General features: G+C 31.7%; 1 protein-coding gene across 3 annotated transcripts in view; it reads left to right on the top strand.

The window, feature by feature from the left end:
* Positions 1 to 1,362: 1,362 nt before the first annotated feature.
* LOC140451164 (uncharacterized) overlaps positions 1,363 to 26,122 on the top strand; it is a 184,367-nt gene continuing 159,607 nt past the window's right edge. The window contains exon 1 of one of the 3 annotated variants that reach the window (XM_072544900.1): positions 1,363 to 1,834. In XM_072544900.1, coding sequence (XP_072401001.1) covers positions 1,557 to 1,834 — 278 coding nt within the window. In that variant the 5' untranslated portion in view covers positions 1,363 to 1,556. The remainder of the gene's footprint in view (positions 1,835 to 26,122) is intronic. The other 2 variants (XM_072544904.1, XM_072544907.1) reach the window with 2 other exon arrangements.

The following is a 26,122-nucleotide window of genomic DNA, read 5'->3' as shown; positions in this document are numbered from 1 at the left end:
GACATTACAGTGTTGCTAAATGTATTTAGTTAGACGTCAACAAAGCGAACAGTCACATTTTTGCGGACGGTGGTAAGAATACCATTTTTAGGAAACATTCTCAAATCCAACCTTCGCATCGTGCGTATACGCGCTAATTGCGAGTGATGTCGAGAATAGCGACCCTGGCATAGTATATTGCTTAAAAGCAGTATTCGCGATTGAAACTGAATGTAGAGGGCAGCTCGATTGCAGTGTCATGGCCGATATAAATGGTATAAACAAACATAACAGTCTAATGTTTACCATTGCTTTTGGATGCTTAGTTTGGTTTAAGACGAGTTATTTTTATTATTTAAAAATGGAAATTAGCCTAATGATATCGTTGAGTATTGTGGTGAAGCAAAGAGACCATTGGTTGAAGGGGAAGCAGTTTTCAAGTGATGAATTCTTAAATTTTAACTTTAATGGTTGGAACTGGCTTGTGTATTGGTGAATTTGTATATTTTTTGTATAAATATTTTGTGTATACCTGGGAACCCATAGTATAATGTTCTGTGTAATGTTTGTCTTATTAATATATGCATTATTATATAAAATTATGCCTAATGTTTTTTATGTAATTTTTATTTTATACTATTTTTTGACATATGTAAGGACTTTATTGTATTGTATATTTAGTTATTTATAACTTTATTTATTTATTGACTTTATTGTAAGATAGTTCATTTGATTACACGAAATCAACCTTAACTTGAGATCACCTGTCAGAAAAGATCATAGCACATGATTTGTCTTTAAAAGATTCCATAATAAATCATGAGGAAAAATCCTCATGATACTATCCCAACACGGTAAGTATTTGTATTTCTGTTATTTAAGAAAATAAATTATGTATTCTCAATATGTTATTGACTAAATGATAGCGGTATTTTCTTTTTATTGATTTTCTCAAGTTTTCCAGTTTCTGCTATTTGTGTGATATTAGTTTGTATTCAAGTTAATTATTAGTTTTTTGTTAAACTTTACTAATTATTTTCCAATGTTATGCTTACTTTGAAAATTTTTATATATATTTTGTTTCAATGTAAATGGTATACCCGTTAATAAATAAATAAAAGTTTAGGAAAGAGAAATAGGGACATATCTTTCCCTATTTCGCAATAGGGGAGGAACAGAACAATATTGATTTGATTTAAAATACTTTAACGTAGTCATAATGCTGAAATTTACTAAAAAAATTTAATATTTCTATTCAAATCAATTGCTGTCTGGTTTGTTTATACCACTTTTAGTAGTTTAAATTTATTCCGCCAGAGGTCAGATACTTTGTTTTCAATCGCGAATACTGTGACCCTGGGCTGTTCTGTTGCTTGATTAATGTTGGCAACGTTGGTTAGATTATTCTTGATTGTTTTTGTTTTATTTTTACAACTATCAGCTTAATAATCTGTCAATTATTACGTTATTGGTTTAAGAAAGCGATAATCTTCTCGAATTAATACATATTTCATGAATTGCTGTTTGTACTACACACGTCCTAGAATATTATAGTAAATTATTGAAATTTTTTAATTATGCTAGAATATTTTTATTGGGGAATTAAAGTTGATCACCTGTTATTTAAAGGATTCTCGTCGCATTCCGTTCCGGGACTAATAGGACAATGTTTATTTATTGGATGTCTGGCTTTTCTGTTCGAGTTTCTAAGGTATGTTCAAACAAAACAAAAACAGAAGGAGCTCATTCTCAGGGTCAAACAGTTGAAGCTAATCTGTACTACTGAATGTGCGGCCCTAATTGCCCAGAGGGTAATCAATCCTCAGAACCCTCTAAACATAACCCTCTTTGACAGGTATGCATATTTTGTATTTTTTAAATTATAAAAATAATTAATGGGCATTTATTTCAATAATATGTATTTCTTTCACAAACATGACTCTTAGTATGGTGTTTCAGAATTGTCAACTTTTCTAATCATTTGAATAGGCAGACTTACTTTCATAAAAAATAAATTTTATGTGCTTCACATTTAATTGTGGGCAGATAATGCTACACTTACAAAAAATTGCAAATAAAAGTATAAAATACTATTTTGTTTATGTTTATATTCAATTTACATTGTACCAATCTTAATTGCTTGGAAATGACATATTCAGTAGAATGCCAAAACCATAAATGTGCAAAATTGAAAATTTTCACCCAAGTAGTTTAGCAGACGAGGTAATCTTGAAAGCTATTGATGTCAAAGTAACGAATGTGGTTGTGTCCAAGCTGTTAGGTACTCTATAGGCGTATTTGTTACTTTGGCATCAATAGCTTTCAAGGTTACCTCTTATGCTAAACTACTTGAATGACAATTTTCACGTTGGTGGTTTTGGCAGTGTATTGACGATATATTGCTAATATTTAAATTTTAGTTATGCTATAATTTCACTCATTGGGAGAGTGATTCATCGTTTAAACGCTGAATATCCCCAATTTTAAAACTACCCGTTTTCCTCAATTGCAATTTGCGTTTTCTCATAAGAAATTACACAATATATAAGTAGTATATTTATTTGTGCTTCTCTATAGAATAATTGACCAGTTGTTGTACAGTGTAGCCACTCATACAAAACCTGTATTCTTCCACGCAGCAGTTATTACCGTCATAAAAATACCAAAAAACATGATTTTTTTAATAGTAAAAATTAAGCACAAAATTGTAATTAAATAAATTTTATTTATATGTTCCGTTTCGTTACATATTTAAATTTATAAAATAAAAATCGATATTTTAAAACATTATTTTTCAATCGTTTGGCAACTTTGGAATTAGCGACGGAACTCCGTTCAAATTCCGACCCACAGAAAGCCGTAAAACTGGTTTTTGCCGAGCAAGTGCCCATCAACAATCATTCATTTACATTGGCGTTTCTGAGGGTAGTGCATGCATTTTGTGAATATATTTTATGTGATAAGTTTGTGTTATTGATAAAACGTGTTATTGATAATACGAGTGTTATAGTTTGTCGTTTTATAGTAAATTTTTAGTTATATTCTGTGATTATTTGGTTTGAGTTTTATTGGAGTTGGACGAAAAACCGAGTTGTTCCAAGAGAAGACAGCAAAATTCTGATGTTGATTCGAAAAATGAAAGCCGCAAAAGAGACGGAAAATGTTAACGTCCGAAGAGAAGGTAATGATACAAAACGTTAGTCGAAAAATTGATTCATTTTATTTTCGGAGTGAAATTCCAACACTGAAAAATATTTCTCAATAGCTCGAAAACGATGACTCCTTACCTAAGATATCTCGTAGGGTCTTAATCAGGACCATGCGCAAAATGAACTTTCGATATGTAAAACGCAACAGAAAAAGAATGCTATTAGAAAAAAATGAAATTATTCTGTGGAGAAGAAAATATTTAGAAGAAATACGAAAAATTCGCAGCACTGGATGCAAAATATGTTGTCAAAATGTCAAAAGTAAACGCGAAACATTTATAGAAGGCTGGTCTACAGGATTAAAAGTTCATCAGGAAAGGGACGGCATTTAATCATCACCCATATAGGAAGTGATACAGGGTTCCTTGATGATGGTTTTCTTCAATTAGAGTCGAAAAAAAAACAGGGGATTATGAAAGAAATTGAAAGGAAGGATTCAAGTTTGGCTTACAGAAAAGGGGATTGCATACGAAGAATCAATGCTCAAAATTCAGCTACTTGACATTGCACGGTTATGGAAAAGTGAATATCTTAAATATGCTGTAGATGAAACTGCAAAAGATTATGGTGTCAAAGTTCTGCGTCTACCACCTTATCATTGCGAACTTAATCCCATTGAACTTATCTGGGTGCAAGTGAAAGGAGAAGTAGCATACAATAACAAAACGTTCAAAGTAAACAAAGTTAAGGAACTTTTGATTCAAGCAATCCTCCATGTAACTTCAGAGAAATGGGCTAAATGTATAGGCCACATAATTAAAGAAAAACATTGTATGTGGGAACTTGACACTCATATCGAAGTTTTACTAGAGCCAATTATAATTACACTAGGTGGTGAAGATAATGACAGCGATAGCAGCACGGCATCTTCAGATTTTGACAGCGAATAATATTTTCTAATAAGAACATCAGCAAAAAAAAACCAAAAACAAAAAAAACGAGAAGAACATAGTAAGTGTGTATAGTGTTTGTGTTTAAATAGAATAGTACAATGTTTTGTTACATCAAACATTATTTTTATTTTGTTTTTATAGAATTTTATTTTGTTTTATAGGATTTTATTTTGTTTTGTTTTATACTGTTTAAGTGTTTTGTTCATTTTATTTAATAAAGCAATATGGCTCTTGGTGAACACCCATTTAAAAAAAGTAACGCACCACAAGACATACCTCTGGGGTGGTGTGGAAACTGTCTTAAAATTTGTTTTAAAAAAATTTCATTGTGTAACTCAAAAGACGTTTTAACGTAACTTCCGCGACAGCCGGGTGGTATCAGCAAGCTTTCTGCAAAATTACTTGTTTTTTATAGCTTTTTGTTTGTGGCATTCTGTATTTTTAGGGGAATGTAGGGAATGAGCCACAAAATATTTATTTATATGTTTATTTACAGACGTTTCGATCTCTATATCCAGAGACCGTTTTCAATTATACAAATGATAGTAATATTTATTTTCTATGGCTTTTTGCTTGTCGTTCTGTATTTTTATAAATAATGTTGGGAATAAGCCACAATATATTTATTCAAATCTTTAATTTACGGACGTTTCTATAAAGAGACCGTTTTCAAACATACAAATGACAGATATAGTTATTTTTCTATAGCTTTTTGTTTGTGGCATTCTGTATTTTTAGGGTTGGAAATAAGCCACAATATATCTATTTACATGTTTAATACACTGACGTTTCGATCTCTACTCCGTTTTTAAAAATAGAAAAAAAAAAAGAAAATAAATAATATAAGATTATAAAAATATACACTGTGTCCATAAAGTATGGAACAAATTATTTTTTAGCTAAACAGACCATTTTAAGAAATAATCCTAAAACACGTTGATTTTTGATTTTAATTTACTGTATTTTAAAATAATATTCTAATATACAGAGTGAATTACTTTCGAGTAATGACACCCTCATTTTTTTAAATGGAACACCCCCATTTTGTCTCAATTTTAGGATTACTCTAGCTGAGCTGATTCCAAAAATGTATCACATGTTCATTCAAATTGGTACAGGGTGGACAAAAATACAATTTTGAGACAATTTTCCGAAAATTGAGACAAAATGGGGGTGTTCCATTTAAAAAAAAATGACGGTGACGTCATTACTCGAAAGTAAGTCACCCTGTATATTAGAATATTATTTTAAAATACGGTAAATTAAAATCAAAAATCGACGTGTTTCAGGATTATTTCTTAAAATGCTCTGTTTAGCTAAAAAAGAATTTGTTCCATACTTTACGGACACAGTGTATAATAATAAACAAATAAAATAAATATAACTATCATTTATATCTTTGAAAGCGTTCTTTGGATATAGAGATCGAAACGTCAGTAAAAACTTGTAAATAAATATATTGTGGCCTATTTCGAACATTAATATTTGAAAAATATAATATAATTAACGTTAAAATAAAAGTGAGTGTACGTCACTGGATTTTCATACGTCTTTCCGCATTTCTGCGCCTTTAAACGACGAATCAGTCTCCCAAATAGTGAAATTATAGCATAGGTGATATCAATATTTTAACACCCCGCTTATCAATAAAACAAAATTTATAGGTTTCCTATACCTAACAGTTTCAATAATCTGTGCAGCTTTTCATCAACTAGCTCTTTAGGACATATATTTTATATTAATGATTGTGTCAGATATTAGGTTTCTTAAAAATGATATCTGACGTCCATATGCTTACTTCTTTTATGATAAATTGAATTTGCTTATAACTTTAATGTAGTACATTCAGTTCTTTCAATTAAATCACTTAATAAACACCTAAGAAAAACAGCCTCTTTAGCAGCCTCTGTCTGACAAAGTTTAAATACATATCCAGTAAAGGATCTATGATAAGCTTCTACAAAACCTTGCAATTCTGAAGTATCTTTTGAGTAAATCTGAGAATAGTTAATAGTGTCTTTTAAATACCTCAATACTCTTTTTGCACATTTTCAATGAGACTCATTATATACATTGTTAAATTGGCTCAAGAAACTGACTCTAAATGATATAGGTACCTGGTCTGGTTAAAACAGGTAAATACATCAAACTGCCAATTAGCATCTGATAAGGAAATTTATCTCTAATACATTTGTTACTATCATCCATTGTAAGATAACTTTGGTTCAGTTTTAAAGAGTTGAGTTTTAAATCCTTTGGCATCACTCATCTTTAATTTTTTTAACAACTGAATAATACTGCTTTTCTGATTCAAAGCAATATAACCTTTTTATTTGGATCAAAGTCTATCTTCATACCTAAACATTCCTTAATTCTACCCAAATCATTAATAACAAATTTACTTTTCAGCTCATTTTTTAGTCTACTTGTTTCACTTTCATCATTTGAAAACACAAAAAAATCATCTACATATCGTGGGTGATGTAACAATACCTCCTATCTGCAGTAACATGAATTTTGTAGGAGAGACGAAAAACATTTTTTAGGGACACCTCCTGTTTTCATATAATATTTTTTTTACTTGTTTTGTGTAAATTTGTGTAAAAATATATGTAAGTCCAGAAAAAAACTGATGAAAGTTTTGAAATTAAGTTATTGTAGTTAGGAGGTATTATCAGCACATTTAGATAGGAGAATTGTACAGATAGGGGATATTGTATGGATATTTTGGTTCCAGGCTGATAAATAAAACATTGGTTAGAAGAATTTGTTTAATTGAAATTAGAAAGAATATTGGTCAAATAATAAAAAAAAAAAACATTTTTCAATACGAATACCAAAAATGACATGAGTTTCTTAATTGTTCTCATAGGAAAGTGAGTCATAATAGACATGACAGTCCCTAGGAATAACACCTTTTTAGTTCTTGTAAGTGCACCCATTTCTTCTTTGTTAACTTTAACTTTTCACTATACATCTTTGGATAATTGTCTATGGGGGCCATTGTCTTCAATCTACAAGGTAGATTGATCCAAGAATTATCTGTATCAAGCTTCACTTGAACGATTCCCTCAGGACTATAATTCATGACTTTTATATCGATCACTTAAGGATCTGCCTTTGATCTACCAGGTCTTATAGATTTGTAGCACTTATGCTCTATAAAAGAATAATTGTCAAAAAACGTATATTCTAATTGTTTATATTTATATGGTGTTTATTTCATTCTTGCTTCTTCAGTCGCTCTTAGAAAATCACTTGGTAAATAAATTATTCTATTTTTAAGCTTACGCTCAATGCAACTGTGGACTGGATCTACTTCCATTTGGGAATGACCTTTTTCAAAAAATGTCTGGTTGATTTGTACATTGTATAGAATCGATAAATTGAGTAGTGCATTGGCCAATACTGCATTCCGGTTTTGAAAGGTGCAACCATCGCTGTATATTATAATTGGTATTTTCAAAGGCAAACAATTTTCTTTAAAGTAGTCCACAATTTATGATACAAAAGTTGATGCACATAAATCGGCATCAACTTCTGTGAACCAATAACAGGTACAGTCATGGTTGGCAACATTATAAATAGCGAAGTTATGACACCTTAATTTGGTTTTGAAATAAATGGCGGTAGCGTTCAAATGCGGAGCTGTTTTTACAGCTTGTAAATCCACGAAGAAGAAGAAGAAGAAGTTTATTGATTCAAAAATAGGGAAAGCCCTAATACATACAAAATTAATCAATTTATAACATTCATATATGATAAAAATAACAATTACACTTAAAATATAGTATCTACACTTATTAAAAAATATAAAACAATAATATATAACATAAAACATGACAACAAAACAACTACCTAACTATTGGTGCTTTTAATATGGTCCATTAATTTGCTTTTAAACATTTGTATAGATGAACAACTTTTAACTGTTTGAGGAAGCTTATTAAAAAGATCAAAACCCTTAAACAACAAAGAGTTTCTTGAAGCCGTCCTTTTTGTTTTCACAATGTGTAAATTGCACTTACCTCGAGTAGGGTAATTGTGAATATCACAATTCCGTGTAATAAACTCACAAAAGTAAGCAGGGGCCAAATTATTTAGAATTTTATAAATGAACAACATTGTAAGGTAAAAGACCCTTTGTTGAACTAAAACCCACTGCAGCATGCTAAGCATTGTTTCTATAGGTGTATATCTGTTTCCACCAATAATGATTCTCATTCCACGATTTTGTAATTTTTGCAACCGGGCCGATTGATTTAAATTGAAGAGAAAAATAACTGACGAGCAAAAATCGAAGTGAGGTTGAATAATCGCATTAAAAACTGTAATTTTAGTTGCAGTTGACAAATTTTTAGATATTCTTGAAAAAAAGTATAATTTTTTAGAAATCTTTTTTAATAGGTAATTAAAATGGTCATTAAAAGACAATAAATTATCCAATTTAAAACCAAGGTACTTAATTGTTGTAATGATTTCTATTTTGTCATTGTCAATTTGAAGATTAACACTTTCACTGCCATGAGAAGCAAATTATAAAAGCTGCGAGAAGCAGTTTTGGTCTCTCATATCAATGTATCGTTATATATAATAAAAATAGACGGCTGTAAGCAACAGAAACTCTATTTGGCCTCTGAAATATGTTAACCAATGTTTGATTCTCACAGCCTGAAAAGTGGGTTACTGATAAAAACTGTATACTCAAGTCAACTATTATTTATTTATTTTTTAACGAAAATTATCATTTTCATACATTGTTATTTTAATAAGAAATTAACAAAAATTTTATTTATTAATAAAAATTGCAAAATTTTAAAAGTTATGTTTATTTTGTACATTTGTGTATTTCAAAAAAACAACTCAAACAATAATGCTTATTACATTGTGTACAAAGATATCTTGACTGAGGAGTTTTCAATTGAGCGTTTTTTCGTCCAGTTTTAGCAATATTTTCATAACAAACAACACACCTTCGACGATTACTGGAACCTACGTCTTCCAACAAATGACTGTCGTTAGGATTAGGGTTTTGTTGAATGGACTTTACTAGGCTTACTACAAGGTTCTCTTTGAATTTTGTTATATTTGAAAATTTTTTATCAACAGGTTTGTCAAAGGAGAAATTTTTTGTAATCTATCATCTGTTACTATTTCGTTGTTATGAAAATGCCATGTCTTGAGTAATAATTGGAAACGGTTGCAAGGCATCAAATTTTTCATTTTATTATCGTACAGACTACTTTTAGACCGATAACTTTCAATTGTAGGAAAAAGACATAAGCTCATCCAAATCAAGATCCCAATAAAACATTTTATTTCCTCAACATTTGTATCACGCCATTCAGAAATTCTGGCATGGGGTAATTTTACAGTACTTTTTAGCTGATTTGCATACCTGTTTGTTTCCGTCACCATTAATTCCATTACCTCGTCAGTAAGAAATACCTCATAAAAATTTAAAGGACCTTTATCAAAATATTCACCGTGTAGGTCTGCTTTTACACCAACATCTATTTCAGTGAAATCAAATAATTTCATATACTGTCCACTCACGTCTTTCCACGATAAATTCGCACTATTATCAATGTGTTCACTTTCTTTATCCTCATCTTCACTTTCTTCTAAATTGTTTTCAATAACATTATTTATTGTTTCCATTACACTATCAGATATATTTCTTGATGTGCCAGAAGTACTTGGTTGATTTATTAATTTTACTTTTTTTTTTAATTGGTTCATTATCTAAAGAACTATCAGAATTACTAGGGAGAAACTCATCATCAGAATCTTCAAATGGTTCATTATCTTTATCTGAAAGATATTCCTGCCACAGACGATTTAATTTTTCTTGTTCTTTTTCGTAATTCATTTTCACAGTATAAAGATTTACACAAAATACTCAGAGAAATCGACTAACACCTACGGGCTAACGCTTGGAAATGAATAATATCCATTTATAGCGAAATTTGCGAAATTGCATTTTTGCAAGAAATGACTCATCTTGTGGGAATGGGCATAAAATTGTAATAAACGATATTAGATAACAAGACCGCGTGAATTATATGGACTTGTTTTTGTGTGAATCGGTATATGATGCACACGGCTGTAATAAACGATATCAGCCAACAAGGCCGCGTGAATCATATGGTGATTCTCATCTCTAACAAACGCAAATTAACGTTTTTTTGAAAAGAAACGTGTAAATATATGCTTAGTTTTTAATCGTGTGTGTATATAGAGGGGAAAATATTTACGGCCAGAAGGACCCTCTTTTTCTCACTATGGTGGCAGTGTAAGTGTTAATAGTATTAATATCAATATTTGAGTATTTGTATTTTGTTGTTAGTATCATAGCCTTTGTCTTTAACACATTTAACTTTAGTTTGTTGATCTTTAAGTATTTATTAACAGACTGCAATGCTGAGTTCATTTTAGATACAGCATTTTCTAAGTTTGAATCAAAACATGCAAGTAGGGTGTCATCTGCATACAAAGTAAAGAAATCACATTTAACAAACAAGTTTATATCATTTAAAATACAATATAAATAAAAGGGGTCCTAAGACACTACCTTGAGGTACCCCAATATTAACACTAATTGCAGAAGAAGTAATATCATCAATCCTCACTTGTTGCTTTCTATTCAATAAGTAATCTTTAAACCATTCAAGAACATTTCCTCCAATACCATAGCCTTCTAATTTAGTGAGAAGTATATTACGATCAATAGTTTCAAACGCTCTTTTTAAATCAAGGAATACTACTACTACATAATTATTATTGTCCAATTCAGACCTGAATTTACAAAGTGAAAGTTGCAGTGCAGTTTCACATGAATACTTTTTACGAAAACCTGACTGAGTATTCATTAAGATTTCATTTTTATCAATGTGATCCATGACTTGATCATATACTACCAATTCTACGATTCCATCGTTATCATAATCACCTCATTTCGTTTAGCCATTTCTTTATCACGTTCCTTCTCTTGTCTTATATTTTCTTTCATCGCAACATGTTTTTGCCAAGCTTCATCATTCAAATTTCCATTCACATGTTCAATACATAAATTACACTGATCTTTCTTAGGCTGGTATAAGCTCAAGTTATTTATTTTAAAATATTTCTCAAATACAAATCTCCCTAAAGCATTAGTTTTGTTCTTGTTGCACTCTGCTTCATAAACCTTAAAAACTTGTTGTATAGAAGTAAAATTCTCTTCCAGATAAAGCTTATTGGAATCTTTTCTTACATAATGCAACGGTTGTTTACGGAGTTTGTCAAAAAATTCGTTCAGAAAATTTTTGGAAGCATCAAACAATCTGACTTTGTGGTTTTTATCTATTCTGGACTTATTTAAGTACTCAGTTTCAGGTTGTATTGTGTATTTCGATTCTTTTACCCAATTTTGAACAGTAGAAGATCCTAAGGCAAGAGTATTCAAAAACATTGTCCTACACACAGAAAGTTTCTCATTCACATTGGTTAATGCGTAACGTAGAGTTCCCTCCCTCCTCCTTGATTCTCCTTCTGTCGTTTACCTAGCCACACAATGTCTTTAACATGCGAACAAACATAAATTTTCCGTTGGTCCCAATTTAGCTTATCCCAAAAGGAATTGAACATTTCTATCCTAATTTCTTCTGTGAATTGTCTGCAGTTTCTCTTGGAGGATTTTTCACATAATTTAGAGACACATGTGGGTCCCAATTTTCTTTCATTTATTTCGGTATTATGCCGAAATACATTATCTTTGCGAAATATGTAAGCCTTACCCTTCATTCCTAGAATTTTATTTTTATTTCGCTTCCATTTACTTTGATCTGCATTCTTCTTTCTTTTTCTTCCTTCATCCATATTTCCATAATCAGGAACTCCAGTCATATTGGATATCTGCTCATTTTCATTTTCAGGCATTGTCAACTGAAGGTCTGTAGTGTCTTCAATGTTTTCTTCTGCATTTTCAGTTAGCATTGCGTCATAACGTTCATTTTCAGACATTGTCAACTGATGGTCTGTAATTTCGTCAATGTTTTCTTTTGAATTTTTAATTAACATTTCATTATAAGGTTCAACGCTATTTACGACTTCTAGTTGGACAATACCTTCAAAATTATCTGAATCTTCTGGTCGGAAATTGAAGCTTGTTCTTCATAAATAGCCACAGGCATTTATTCATTGAAGTTTCATCAAAAACTGCCGAGTCTGTTATATTTTCTTTATTTTTGTTGACTTCTTTTTCCATCAGGAGTTGAAGTATTCTGGCAGCTCTGGACCCAGTATACCTGTAATTAAATGTGTAATAATAGATTATGCCACACAGGAATGAATTTGGTTAACAATGGTTTTGATTGAGCTTTATGATAAATACAAGCATGTCCAAAAGTTTGGAATAAACACAATATATTTACGCCTATGGTGGTTTCAGAATTGTTTCTGATTCTACAACGTTTATAACATAACACATTCGCGGACATGGCATGGCTTAGGTGTTGACGGCATGAGATACAATGCTGAATCATCAGTAAAAAAATGTTTTATACTGTATCATAAAAATGAACTTGTTTTTATTATGTAAATAAAAAATTTTAATTCTCGTAACTATAACATAACATAAAATAAGTTTTAAAATATCAAAAAGTGCATAAAACTTTTATCATTTTATTCACATCCAACTGATTCGCGTGTTTTCACTTTATGAAATATTTCAATATTCCAAACTGTTGGACATTTGTTGATATTGATATATGGATTCAATAAGTTGTACTTACATGTTTTCCAGTAGAATTATTATTAGATACAATACAATAAAATTATTCAGATGGTTTAGTTTTAACTAGGCAAAGTCACATGGAACTCTGTTCACATCGAAACTCAAAATGTTACTATTGAGATAGGAGATTATGTCAGCTGTTTTTACATGCAATGAGATAGGAGGTATTGTTTTAAACGGAATATTCACTCTTAATACTGTTTTAGACTTATGAGATATTGCTGGGACATGCGTAGTGACATTTTAGAGAGAATGCACCAAATAACTCATTTTCGTGAAAAAGTGTAGATAGGAGGTATTCTCACATCACCAACGATATACTGCTATGACTGATTTATTTTTTTCTCTTTTTATGTAAATACAAGGTTCATGTTTTTATTTCTTATAATTCATATTTTCCAAAACAATAATTCACAATTCCAGGCCCTAAAAGACTGTTTAAGCCCATAAATTGCCTTATTTGTGGTACATTTGAAAATCATTGATAGCACAAATTGTATTGTATGTGAAATAAAACCCAATATAACATCATAAAACACTGACAGAAATTTTCTACAATAAAATATTCAGCATTATTCTGAGATTGTTTGGGTTTTACCTAAAATTTATAAACATACCAATTTATTTCAATTCTTGTCTTAAATTTTGTAGTCATTTTAATCAACAAATGATATAAGTATGTAATCTCTACTGGTACAAAATATTTACAATTTCCAAAAATGAGAGGGTCTATTTATAAGCCCTTAACTTTCTTAGAAATGAATAACATTTCCAAGCGGCAGAACGTGTTTTGCAGATTGTGAATCATTTTAGTTAAGATTAACAGGTTGCGTTTGTAAAGTCCTGTGATTACAACAAGCAGAATTGTTAGTTCTATACTTATGTAGTAAAAATGTGTAGTACTGCACTAACTTGTGTAGTAAAAATGTCACAAAAGTCTAATTTTACCCCTATGAAATTAAAGTGTCATTTAACTGTGTCAATGAAAACTTTAGTGGTAAATGTACATAATACTCTTGTACATGAACATTTTACAAGTACTTAATGTTCGGAGTATAGTTTCTAAGTGTTCAGATATGACCTGAGTTTTAGAAGCAACTGTTTATAGACTTTTAAAGCAACGAAAGTGTGGAAGTATTACAGAAGCACCTAAAATGTCAACAGGGAGAAAACCTATTCATATAGACGATACTATGATTCGAAGGAAAGTTCATTCATTTTAATTACAAAAAGAGATTCCTACTTTGGATAAACTTTTAGTAGACATTAATGAAGACAAATTTTTGCCAAACATTAAACGAGATACATTGTGGAAAACTGTATGTGAATTAGGATTTGTTTATGAGAATAACAATAGAAACGCTGCGATCATATAGAAAGAGGAAATTATTTGTTGGAATAGGCAATATTTAACGGAAATTCGAAAATTGAGGTGAGAAGGCAAAAATATTTTTTATTTAGATGAAACATGGATAAGTGGAGTGCATTTTGTAATAAAAGTTGACAAGATAAAGTAATTACAAATGCTCGTCAGACATTTATAGAAGGTTTGTCTACGGTCTTAAAATTTCCAAATGGTAAAGGTTGCTGTTTAATTATCACTCATATTGGAGGTGATAAAGGATTTATTGTTAGTTACCATTCAAGATTAAAGAAACTGTTCTATCTATCTATCTATACAGCCCTTGCTGTCCAATTTTGGACATAGACCTCCTCTTCCTTCTTCCACGTCTCTCTATTATAGGCAGCTTGTATCCTCTTCGGGCCTGCGTGTTTCTTCAAGTCATCTGACCATCTCATTTGTGGCCTTCCTCTTTTTCGTTTGTAACTATATGGTCTGTAGTGTATAATCATCTTATTCCATCTGTCGTCTTTCTGTCTTATGGTATGTCCAGTGAACTTCCACTTAAGTTTTGCTATCTGATCCAAGTATTTCTTTTCTTGTCTAATAGTCTGATGCCTTTGCCTTTCCATGGCTTTTTGGATCTTTGCTATGTTTTCCATGTTTTCCTTTATAAACGTCCAAGTTTGAGAACCGTAGGTGAGAACAGGAGAAACTGTTACCTAACACTAAATGGGGAAAGCAAGAACTCTTGGATTGATTAATAACCAAATTTTAAATGACCATTTAAAAAAAATGGCCCGATTTTCATTGAAAAGTCCCGGATTTTAGGTATTGTTTTTCAGCCATGACCCGAATTCGACTGAATTGAAGTTTTAAGTTCATGGGCGTTTTAAATAAAAAACAAAATAAATATGACAAAAAGAGGTTACCTTTATTATAAATTAATAAATTAATTACTATGGGTGTCCTCGGATGAAGATTCGTCGTCACATAAAATAATAATCAGTGGTTTTAATTGCTGTTCCACAACAAAATCTAGTTCCCACTGTAGCATTTGTAAATTCCTTGGTATATGTTGAAATCCCCTCGTATATGTATTAAATCACCGAAGAGTAATTTCAGTGTATTTCCTTTCGTACAAGTTAAAACACCAAACAATATTCTTTCAATTCCTCTTTGCGTCGCCGAGTTGATATAAACACGTTTTTACAGTTTGTTTATATTTCGCAGACGTATATTCTTTGGTATTTTCTTTGATCGAAAGCTGCTTCATATTGCATTTCAAATAAACATCAATTTAGATCGCTGAGAAGGTTTTGCCGGGAAGATAATTGCGACACTCTCGCTGAGGCCGTTGTCAGGGGCAGTTGCTTCAGCGTTTGTCCAAATTTTACGTCAAATTTGTAATGTTTTCTTGTTTTTCGTCCCTTTTCATGGAAAATATGTAGTGAATTGTGGCAGTTAATAGGTCAGTTACAGTAAAAGTGAGGTTTGAAAAGATGGGCGATTGAATCCAAACAAAGAAATGATGCTCAAAGGCTTCCAACATCATGGAAAACGGTATTACAGAAAAAGTCAAAAATACATCAGACCACAAGACCGACTAGTAGGACCCCGCACACCTACACACGGACAGGACCAATCAGAAGAAGCTTGCGGCTATAAAAAGTAAACGCATCGACCAGGAGAGTCAGTTAACTGCAAACATCAGCGAGAAGCGCTACTACCTGTCTTGACAATGGCAAGTGCGACCTTGCCGAAACGTCAAAATAATGGTTTTTATTATAACCAAAATTATTCAACGAGGAGTCAAATCTGGAAAACTACAGAAAGCACATATAACTCCCGCGGAAATTTCAAGAAGTTCAGCGTCTATCAGGTATACTACCTTTACATTGTTATCATTTAAGATCTAACGTTATATCGTTTTAAGTTGGCAGTAACGAATTCACAACCAATTATTTTGTTTTTGATAAGAATATTTATAACCTAAATTTTATTTTGTGACTAAGTACATGTTCTGTAATTATTTTAACATAATTTTATTTAAGTGTTTATGTATATGTGTTTTAAAGTATTTTAAATATGTGTTTGTTAAAGAACGTTTTTTAAAAACAATTTTGGATAGTTTTCGCCATCATTTGTAGGGGTCAAATGAGTTGCTCATTTCATTTGATAAACATCACAACAACTAACCTCAATTAGTGTAAGATGCAAATTAATTCTTTTTCTGTATTTTGTACTAATTTTGGTTATTGTAGCACCCTGATGATGCAAATAAAGATTTGCGAAAGCTTGGTAGACTAAAAAGAGGACTGACTTTGTCCTATTTTCCGTTGCACACCCAAATATTTGAGTTTTGTATTCTATTTGATCAGCGTTGTTGATTACAAGCGTTTATCGCTTTTTCAGTATACACACACTCAAAAATGTTTTGCATAATGTAATATTTTCAAAATTATCCACCAAATCTGGTGCCCTCTATTTTTTTTTAACAAAATATTTTATTATACAGTGTGACCCATTTAGATTGGAAACACCTCTATAAAATTTGAAGTTGTTAACCGATTTTAACCAAATTTTCTATTAATGTCATGTAATAAAAGGTCTATTGCGGGACAAAATATGAAATATTTTGTTAAATTTTCACGGCAGTCTACGATACTTTTTCTTCGTCGAAAATGGAGAATTTGTATTAGCGATTTTTTTATTAAAAAAATTTCTACGCCACTGGATTTAGAGTGTCTTCAAATAGCTATGACAAAAATTTCATTAAAATATATTTATTAATAACGAAGTTATGACAACTTAAAATTTTAAAACTCACTAAGCTATGAGTCAAAAAAGAACACCCTGTATCAACAGATAACCATAAAACTAATTATTTTTCAAATAATTTTAATAATAAACCACTACTAGACAAAAAAATGTTTAAAATAGCATAAAAATTTAATGCAAGTAACGCACTTACATTATTATTAACTTTACATGCTACAACTTAAATCTCAGTTGCCATGACAACGATATTACTGTATGTCATTATTTGTGTCATACAAATTTCAGTGCTAGCATAAATTTATCCATAATATCTGCAACAATATTTACTTCAAATTCTTTTAACAATATTTTGTGTCATGGCTGCAAGATTAAGTTTGAGAGACAAAATTGAAATTATACGTCTTTTGGGAGATAACGATAGAAGTGCCAGGGAAGTTTGTACAATATTTAATGACAGACATGTGGATCGTCCTAATATTAGTTGCGGTACGGCAAACAAAATAAATAGAATATTTAATGAATATGGTGCAGTATCAAAACTAATTTTAAAAAATAACCCGTTACAATGAAGAAGAGGAAATGATCAAATCATTTTAGATCATATCAGAAATAACCCTAATGCCAGTTTAAGGAATGCCAGTTTATATTTGAATGTGCATCGAGAGAGTATTCGGCGATGTATTAAGGTAAATAATATTAAACCTTTCAAACCAAAATTCTTACACACATTACAAGAAGGCGACGAAGCAAAACGTTTAGAATATTGTTTATGGGCCCAAGGGGAATATTTAAACAATATAAATTTTCTAAAAAACGTGTTGTTTACCGACGAAGCCACTTTCACTACAAATGGAGAAGTATCATCACAGAATTGTCGCTATTGGACAGCGGATAATCCCCATTGGGTAATAAACTGTAAAAGCCAGTATTCTCAAAAAATCAATGTCTGGTGTGGTATTAACTCCACAAATGATTACAATCAGGAGATAAAAATAAGAATAGAAAAGGCTAGAGCAAATTTCAACAAAATGAGAAGAGTTCTATGTACCAGGGATTTAAAACTGGAACTAAGAGTTAGGTTGGCGAGGTGCTATGTTTTTTCGACCTTATTTTATGGAATGGAATCTTGGACCTTGAATGCTACATCAATGAAAAAACTGGAATCATTTGAGCTGTGGGTGTACAGAAGAATTCTGAAAATATCATGGACAGAACACGTCACAAACAAAGAGGTTCTGAGAAGGATGAACAAAGAAATGGAAATTTTAAATTCAATAAAAACAAAAAAATTGGAATATCTCGGACATATTACACGTGGAGAGAAATTCACCTTGCTCCAACTGATCATGCAGGGAAAGATCCAAGGAAAGAGAAGCATAGGGAGGCGTAGAATGTCATGGCTGCGCAACCTGAGAGAGTGGTATGGATGTACATCAAATGAACTTTTCAGAGCAGCCGTCTCAAAAGTTCGAATAGCTATGATGATTGCCGACCTCCGCCGCGGAGATGGCACTTGAAGAAGAAGAAGGTGTGGTATACTGAACGAGCGAGTTATTGGTCCTTTCTTTTTTGAAGAAAACTTGAACTCACAGAACTTTTTAGAATTTTTAAACACCCACTTGTGGAATACTCTTCATGAGATTCCAATTAATGGACGATTAAATTTGTATATCCAGTTGGATGGGTGTCCTGTTCATTACGCCAGAACCGTGAAGCAATGGCTAAATGAAAATTATCCGAACCGTTGGATAGGCCGGGGTAGTCCGTTGACAGATTGGCTACCCAGATCTCACAATTTTAGACTTCTTTCTCTGGGGAGTTATCAAACAAAAAGTTTACCAAACCCGTGCAAGAGACGTAAACGAACTTCGTACAAGAATTCGACAGGCATGTGCAGAAATTACTCCCCAACAACTAAGAAATGTAATTAGAAATATTCATAAACGCTACGACAAATGTATCCAATTAGATGGTGGATTGGTAAAGGCAACTGGGATTTAAACTAAAATTATGTTTCCATGTTTCTGTTAATACAGAGTGTTTTTTTAACGTTAATACAGTTTAAGACTTTAACGTTAAGAGTTTTTTTCTTAGTGAGTTTTAAAATTTTAAGTTGTCATAACTTCGTTATTAATAAATATATTTTAATGAAATTTTTGTTATAGCTATTTGAAGCCACTCTAAATCCAGTGGCGTAGAAATTTTTTTACTAAAAAAATCGCTAATACAAATTCTTCATTTTCGACGAAGAAAAAGTATCGTAGACTGCCGTGAAAATTTAACTAAATATTTCATATTTTGTCCCGCAATAGACCTTTTATTACATGACTTTGGAAAAAAATTTGGTTAAAATCGGTTAACAACTTCAAATTTTATAGAGGTGTTTCCAATCTAAATGGGTCACACTGTATATATAAAATTGTATGTTTAAAAAAAAACAATAAACAAAATTTAAAGGATTAACAATTTATTATTATTATTTATAATATGTATTATAAATATATTTTTTTAAATTTGTACAGATATAGGAATTAATACTTAATATGCCGTATTTCCACCTCTTGCATCAATGCAAGACGGAATGCGATGTCCCATGCTTCTTATAAGTGTATTCATATAGTTTTGGTCCATGGTGCCCCATTCTTCAATCGCTGCTATTCTAAGGTCTAGTAGTGTCCTTGAGGGTGGCTGCCGGGACTGAATTTTTCTTTTGAGCATATCCCATCCGTGCTCAATGGGATTGAGGTCAGGTGAGCAAGGTGGCCATTGTAATTTGACGATATCTTCTGTCTCTAAAAAATCTGCCTCATGTCTCGTACGATGGGGAGGCGCATTGTCGTCCATAAAAATAAATTCTGGACCAACAGCTCCTCGCCACAAGCGTACAACAGGCCTAAGAATGGTATCAATATAAATTTGTCCATTCATGTTACCAACAATAGGAATTAAAGGAGTTTTATTATTTAGCATGATGCCGCCCCAAAACATTATGGAGCCACCTTGATATGGGACTCTTTGGACAGCTTGGTTAAGTCTATCCTGTCGATTTGGGTTCCTCCAAATCCTAATTCGGCGATTATCCGACAAAACGCTTATTTTGTTTTCATCAGAAAATAATACGTTTCCCCATCTGTTGTCATGCCGTTGAAAATGTTCATTGGTCCATTCCAGTCGAGTCCTTTTCTGCTCTAACGTAAGCTTTGGTACAAACAATGGTCTTCTTGTAAATAAATTCACTGAATGTAACCTGTTTCTAATAGTCTGATCGCAAATTACAATATTATGAGCTTGCTGGAGCTCTCTTCTAATAGCTGGGGCAGTCATAGAGGGGTTTCTCTGGGCAGTTAACGTTAAATAAAGTTCTTGGACATTGGTAGCAATTCTGGCTCTTCCGCTTTTTGGACGATCGCTAACAGAATTCGTCTCTCGATATTTTTTCACAATCCGAGACACATCACTCTGATTAACTCCAACCCGGACAGCAACGTCGACTTATGTGTGGCCTTCCTCAATGAAAGTAACGATTCTAGCTCTGTTGAACTCAGATATCACTTGTCTATTTATATTGTTCACTACAAAGTGAATAAAACGCAAACCAATTTTTACAATTATCGGTTTTCGAAAACTGATAAACGCCATATAAATACTGAGAATCTTTACGACGATTAAGAAACAAAAAACAAGCAATAAAATACATTAATTTAGTAGACAGCACAAAGTCAGTGCAAAAAATTTCAAATGAGAAACGTTCAGTGGCGTTACAGATAATATGCAAAACATTTTTGAGTGTATATATATGTGTATATAAAACGTAATTAGGTGTTCTTAATATTGTATTTCTTTTCAAAAACCAAGAGGCCCATACTGGGTTATTTTTAATTTTTAAACCTGTCTTACTGTTATGCAACCAGTTATGCACACAGGTGTATTGTGAAGTGTATATGTATAAATATTTATTTTATTTTTGATGTTTTTCCAGTAAATAACAATAAATGTTGCTCAGTTTATCTATGTCAGACTTTTTATTTATGCAAGACGTACTATATTTTATGAAACACATTTCCAAGAAAACACGGTTTGAATGGTTTTTTTCTTTTGCCAAAATACAGGAATCTACAAAATTAAACTCATGTTTCAACGTTAATGCATGTTCTGTAAGTGCACATGCATTTATTTTATTAGTTTTTATGTCACTACGATGTGAGATCACCCTACTGTGGAAATTACGAGATGATTCTCCGATGTATACGTTGTTACAATTGGTACACGGTATAGAATAAACAACATTCGAAGACACCCGTACTGTGAAGAGATCCTTTGTTTTTGTGTATAACTTAAATACCGTTTTCACATTCCTAGTTGTAATTTTTAAGCCATTAACATTTTTGAAAATGTTAATTAGCTTAGGTGTCAGAACTGGAATGTAGGGTAAGGAACCAAAAGTTATTTTAGATGGTATTACTGATGTGTTGTTTTAGTAACCGTTTCATATATTTCACTGCAGCCCTAATAAGCTGGTATATATATATATATATATATATATATATATATATATATATATATATATATATATATATATATATATATATATATATATATATATAGAAACCTTTTTATTTGGATATTGTAGGATATTGTTGGATATTGTAGTTTTGATGGGTAACAATTCCTTGTAAACAAGTAAGGTCCATTTATCGTTAGATATTCGTATAGTTCCTTTTTCATGAAAAAATATTCCACTCGTGTTATTAATAGAAGTGAGATGAATTTGGGACTGGGCGATTGAAAAGAGTCCATAAAATCTGTAAAAGGAAAATTATTCAAAATAAGGTTTTAGTCTGTCAAAATTCACTTTTGAAGTTTGGTTAGTTTTGGGGTTTAGGATAATTGCGGAATTTGTAAAGAGTTCTTGAATTAGAGGCATTAGCGTAACTAGCTCGCTGGGAAGGTTATATGGTCGTATATTGAAAAGAAGAATAGAAGAGGAGTATAAAGAAATTGAAGAACAAAGCGGCTTCAGAGCAGGAAGATCGTGCGTGGACAACACATTTACCCTTCAACAAGTAATTGAAAAACGAACAGCTCGAAACCTCCCTACGCATCTGGTATTTATAGATCTGGAGAAGGCTTATGATACAGTTCCTTTAAAACTCTTATTTAGTGTCTTGACGAAAACGGACCTTAGTAAAACATATCTAAAAGCAATACTGAACATCTATAAATGTCCTCAAAGCACTGTAAAAACAGGAAATACTTTCTCAAGGGTATTTACAGTAACGAAAGGCTTGAGACAAGGATGTTGTCTTTCCCCCACCCTATTCAAAATATATATCCAAGAAGCACTGCACCAGTGGAGACAAAAATGTGCGGGAATGGGGTTGAAGCTTAACAACCATTATCTGACAACGCTGTTCTTTGCAGATGATCAAGTACTAATTGCAAGCTGTGAAGAAGATGCAGATTATATGCTTAGAAAGCTCAAAGATGAATACGAAAAATGGGGGATGAGTATGAATATGTCTAAAACAGAATATATGCGAATAGGGAATGAAGACGAAGACCCGGATTTGGAAATTAGACAAATGAAAAGGTGCTACGAATACAAATATTTGGGAAGTATTATCTGCAGTAAAGGAACAACGGAACGAGATATAGACTATAGAGTGCAACAAGGCAGGAAGAGTGTTCAAATTCTGAATTCGATACTTTGGTCCAACAAAGCTACTATGAGAACTAAAATAACTATCTACAAAGTAATTGTAGAGCCCATTCTTACATACGGAGCAGAATGTTGGCAAATGACAGTAAAAGGAAAGAAAAAAGTTGACACGGTTGAAATGGACTACCTAAGAAGAGCTTGCCGTATATCAAGAGTAGAACGTATACCTAATTCTGAAATTAGAAGAAAAACAGATAGAGTACATACAACTTCTGAAAGAATAGAAACTAGACAGTTAATATGGTATGGACACGTACAGAGGATGGACGACAACAGATGGCCAAAAAGAGCTATGGAATACAATCCAAGTAATAGAAGGAAACGAGGAAGACCAGCCAAGTCTTGGATACAAGGTGTTATTGAAACCATGAAAGATAGAGCCATTGATGAAGACACCTGGAGAAATAGAAAAAGATGGCGATCGAAATGCGGGAAGCGGCAGAAGCTGTAGGATCCCCGCTTATATATATATATATATATATATATATATATATATATATATATATATATATATATATATATATATATATATATATATATATATATATATATATATATCTTGAATTTCGAAAGGTCCATTAAAAACATTTTCTGATTTTGATCTAATTTGGGACTCTTTTACATAAACTTTGTCACCGATTTTAAAATTAGGCCGTTGTGCTGAAATATTTTAGTCAAATCTTATTTTCGCCTGTTCTTTCTGTCTTTGCTCTGGCTAGTTTGTAAAAGTATTCCATACGATTATTTGGGTCTCTAATATATTTAGTCATTAGTGTTTTTTTAATTGTATAGAGTTTCTGGTGGTCGTCCTGCAGTATATCCAAATATAAGTTCGTATGGTGTAAAACTGTGAGTCTTATTTTTCGTGTTGTTATAGCATATTGTTGCATACGGAAGTATGGAGAAGGGATGATCTTTGGGGTTTTCGGCTTGATTTGCTCAAATTATTTCAGAGAGTGAAGCATGAAATCTTTCTACAGATACATTCGATTGTGGATGGTTAACACTAGAAAATGTTAGTTTTATGTCATATAGTTCGCATAGATCTTTGAGTATAGCATTCTCGAATTCTCGACCGCAGTCACAATTAATTCTTAATGGTGTTCCATAATGCTGAAAAAACAGTAGGAGTGTATTAGCTACTGTTACTGCCTTTTTGTCATCTAAAGGATAGACTTGTGTGAATTTGGTTAAATCGTCACGAATAGTTAAAACATAGTTTCTAGTGGGGTATTCGAAAATGTCTATATTAATTATTTCGAGTTTTGTCTATGACTAATGGTCCACTTAAGTTTTTTCTGCAAATCTTAACCTTGTGTCAAATTCCACATGCTTTGATAAATTTTTCGACATCTTTTGTAAGGTTCTTCCAATTGTATTTCTCCTTTATTCTTCTGACAGTTTCGTTTATTTCTGGGTGTAAATTGTTTTTGCCACAATGGCATTGATACAGAATTTAAGGGATTTCGTCTTCGCTGGCTGTTTTAATTATATTTTGACAGATTCTTAATTTTAATTCTTTGTCAGCAAAAATATAAGAAAAAAAATCTCTAGAATAGGTAGTTATTCACTTTGTTTATACCGGAGACCGATTATTTAAACAACTGTACTTGCCCAAACAGTTACTTTAGGAATATTTTGTAAATCGCAATCGATTTTTTGAGGCTTCGTTTTTAAAGTATATTAAAAATCAAGATTATATTAAATTTGTTTTTAAAAATCAGTTTGAAAAAGGGCAGATTTTTAGCTTATAAACATTTCTAATAACTTTGACATTTTTTGTGTCATACACTTTTATGTAGGCTTAATGAAAAACTGGTGAAAAAATGTTTAAAAAAATTAAAATGGCAAAACATGGCAAAGAGCATTTTTTTCCTTAATACCATATTTCCATTGTTTATTAACATTAGGAGCTGAGACTTGAACATATTGTAAAAAATATCTAAATTTTATAATTCAATTTAAAGATGGCATACACAGTGAATAAGTAAAAAGTTACATATTAAAACGTTAAAATAATGGTACTCGTAAAATATCGACACAGAACGGGGAGAACTGTCCACTGCAATATCTTAGCTTGTTTCTTATTATTGGTCATGGAAGGATCTGTTTTTTTTTTAATTGTGCTTTTTCACCAGCTTTTCATTGAGCCTACTTACAACCGTGTGACATAAAAAATATCAAAGGCAGTATAAATGTTTAAAAGCTGAAAAGTCAACACTTTTTTCAAACCGTTTTTTTAATAAGAAGTTTAATAAAATGTTTATAAATAAAGCTTCTAATAATTGATTCAAAAAACGTCAACGAATAACTGTCAAAGTTTAAACGCGGTTTTTAAAGTTCCTCACGCATTTAAAAGATTTAAACAGTGTTAAATAGATAAATTTATTCATCAACGAGTTAACAATATGAAGCGAAGTGCTTTAATCCCAATGTGATAAGGGAACGAGTATCAAATTTGGTTTAATATTTCAATAGTCGAATTTAATTGTGGCCATATTGATGTAATTAAAGAAAACCAGTCAAAATCCCGAGAAATAGGTGAGATTTTTTTTCTTTCTTTCCAGTTTAGGAGATGGTCCATTGGGTACTCTTACACATTGTTTTACGGTCGTGGTAACCAGGACTACACATCATAAACAACACTTAACTGTCTACATCTACACAAAATAACTCCAATTCCAACCCAAAATCATATGGCTCCTTTCCCTTCGATTCCTAAAAGAGAACAAGCTATTGTCATGCCCTCCATTTCGAATACTGTTTTATTTGAATATATTAAAGCAAATATATATATATATATATATATATATATATATATATATATATATATATATATAATAGTTTATCCAAAAAATATTACTTTTGCATCTCGCATTTCGAATAATCGAATCTGCATTTTTCTCACATCTACCGACAACGTTGATAAACTAATAAAAACTAATAACTAATAAAAAATACACCGAACCTCATAATTAATTCCACCGTCGTCTTTATCCGCAAGCTTATTTCTCCGGCCAAAAGAATCCTTATTTGTATGCTCTTCCATCCGGCATTCACTAATCGAACAGTCTCTAAAAAATATGGAACATCGGATGATCAATATGCACATATCATGAGTTTTCGTAGGGTAACATTTGTAACCCCTGACTTCCAAGTGCAATCTTCCCTGCTAATTAACCATGAAAATACACCCTTTAGAATATTTTTATCCTCTGGCAGACTATTTGTAAGCTTACGGGTCGTATCGCGGAGTCTTAAAGTCCCAAAGTATCCAGTCGACCAGACCACTCACTTATTGCAGCTAATGCTCCTCCTCATTCTTTATTTTCAGCTGACTCCTTAACTTCATCAAAAGAACTTCCATCTTCGGAAGTTGAGTCCATCCCCGTTAATTACACACCCATCCCGGCTACCATTATG

This window comes from Diabrotica undecimpunctata, chromosome 1 (assembly GCF_040954645.1).
Source record: "Diabrotica undecimpunctata isolate CICGRU chromosome 1, icDiaUnde3, whole genome shotgun sequence".
NCBI lineage: Eukaryota > Metazoa > Arthropoda > Insecta > Coleoptera > Chrysomelidae > Diabrotica > Diabrotica undecimpunctata.
Note: the sequence above shows the minus strand (reverse complement) of the source record. Positions and strands in the feature narration are given on the sequence as shown.